The sequence below is a fragment of the Nerophis lumbriciformis genome, linkage group LG14, assembly GCF_033978685.3.
Source record: "Nerophis lumbriciformis linkage group LG14, RoL_Nlum_v2.1, whole genome shotgun sequence".
Lineage (NCBI taxonomy): Eukaryota > Metazoa > Chordata > Actinopteri > Syngnathiformes > Syngnathidae > Nerophis > Nerophis lumbriciformis.
Window position 1 is genome coordinate 9863824 of NC_084561.2, and position 2500 is coordinate 9866323.

The following is a 2500-nucleotide window of genomic DNA, read 5'->3' on the forward strand; positions in this document are numbered from 1 at the left end:
TTGTTGACATCGCCAGGTGTCCACATAAGCGGCTTTGGACATTGTCGGGTTGTCTACACAGGCGAGTTGTCAACATAAGCGGGTTGTCCAACAGCCAGGTTGTCAACATAGGTGGGGTGTATACACAGCCGTGTTGTCTACATAAGCGGGTGTTGACATAGGTGGGTTGTCTAAATAGCCAGGTTGTCGACATAAGCAGGTGTCAACATGCATTAGGTGGGTTGTTGACATCGCCGGGTGTCCACGTAAACAGGTTGTCCACATAAGCGGCTTTGGACATTGTTGGGTTGTCTACACAGGCGAGTTGTCAACATAAGCGGGTTGTCCAACAGCCAGGTTGTCAACATAGGTGACTTTCCACACAGGCAAGTTGTCGAATATCCAGGTTGTCAACGTAAGCAGGTGTTAACATAAGCAGGTGTCCACATAGGTGGGTTGTGGACACAGGCGAGGAGTTTACATGGGTAGGTTGCAAAATAAGCGGGTGTAGACTTAAGTGGGTTGTCTACATAAGCCAGTTTTCCACATAGGAGGGCTGTCGACATAAGCGTGTTGCAGTGTATTCCATGGTGTGTGTGTGTGAGTACCTGCAGCTGTCTGAAATGCTTGGATAGCTTGGTCTATTCCTGACACGGTGGAACGGTCTTGCCGCGCACCGATTTGTGTGTACAAAGCAGCGATGTTGAACACAACACTTCCTTTCTCGAAGGCTAAAGCTCGCTGGCACGATGGAACGCCCGTCAGAGAGTCGTACCTGCGACACAAATTGTAGTGAAGACCAATCACAATGACTGATAATGACATATTAGATGTGGTGTCATTAAAACCATTTGGCTTCATGTGGAAGCATAAAGCAATAAACATGATATATGACTAACATCATTATAATAAACGTGATATATGACTAACATCATTATAATAAACATGATATATGACTAACATCATTATAATAAACATGATATATGACTAACATCATTATAATAAACATGATATATGACTAACATCATTATAATAAAGGTGATATATGACTAACATCATTATAATAAAGGTGATAAATGACTAACATCATTATAATAAAGGTGATATATAACTAACATCATTATAATAACATGATATATGACTAACATCATTATGTAGTGGGGTGCAACCAGCATTATGGACCTTTACAGACCCTGGCTGAGCACTTGAAGTTGACAGACCTGACATGCACGTTCCAACGAAACTACAATGATGATTTTGTCAAAAATAATTATTTTGATTGATATTGTAATCAATTAATTACACGGGTGTTCATTAATTTAAAAACTGTATTTAATGCACCACCAAAACTCTACTTTAAATTTAGTTATAAAATGGATATAAATGAGTAACGAATAAACCACAACAACTAAACTAATTATAGTAATAATACATTTAAATAACAATAGCCATTTAAAAAACAATTTTTTTTTTTTTTTTTTGTTGAATTAAATTTTTTTTGTTTTACACTTATTTAACACCATGTTGTGTGTGCTTTTTGTGTCAAATAACATTTTATAAACATTTTCTTAATGCAAAAATCCTCACATTTATTGGTGCAATACATCTCTGGACAATTTTAGTGTACGGTACTTTTTTGAAACTTTTATTTTGTTAGCGCAGTCAGGCCAGATGTGTTATTGTGAAGGCAGGAAGTGTGCTGGACTGTTCTCAGCTTGACGCGCAAAGAAAGGACTTGAGGCTGTAGCATAAAAGAGCGCAGCCATGACTCCCAAGTTGCAGCTGCTGTCCTCCTGTTTGTACATTGATGTTTTATCGATGATGTCGTTCACAACAACACAAGCAGATGAGATGTGTTGTGTGTGTATTAGAGATGCGCGGTTTGCGGACACAACCGCAGAGTCCGCGGATTATCCGCGGGTCGGGCGGTTGAAAAAAAAAAGAAAAAAAGATTTTATCCGCGGGTCGGGTCGGGCGGTTGAAATTAAAAAAAATTAGATTTTAAATAGATTCAGGCGGGTGGCAGTTAAACCAATTCGGAAATATATATACATAGTTAAATGTTGTTACCCACATACGAAAAACGAGCAGGCACCTGCAGCATGCCACAACAGAAGAAGAAAAAAAAAAGAGATGGCAACGCCGGCAGCAAACGTGGTACGCGACAAACTAAAAAAGGGAATACTAAAGACCAGGGGGAAAAAAGGCCAGAAAAGTTCAGCGTGGACTCGTTTTTATGAGGTTGTAAATCAGGATGATAGTAATGCTGGCTACGTGATTTGCAAGAGCTGCGACGCTGTTTATGTCTACGACAGTCACAAAACCGGGACATCTAACATGGTGCATCACATTTGTGCAAAACCCCGAACCTCCACAAACACCCTGAGCATGAGCAGTTTCGTCCGCCGTGATCCCAGAAGAGTGCCACAGGATGTTAAAACAAGATAGAACGCAGCTACCTGCAGCAGTTTGAGTGGCGCGAGCGCGCTTGGAGGTGCGCTCAGCGCGGCTCCCAGATGAT

The 2500-nt window shown here is 40.7% G+C and overlaps 1 protein-coding gene across 1 annotated transcript in view; it reads right to left on the bottom strand.

Annotated features, from left to right (window-relative positions):
* rhpn1 (rhophilin, Rho GTPase binding protein 1) overlaps nt 1-2500 on the bottom strand; it is a 26585-nt gene that overhangs the window by 13552 nt on the left and 10533 nt on the right. Inside the window, exon 8 of the mRNA XM_061976086.2 lies at nt 588-754. Within this exon, the coding sequence (XP_061832070.1) occupies nt 588-754 (167 nt within the window). The remainder of the gene's footprint in view (nt 1-587; nt 755-2500) is intronic.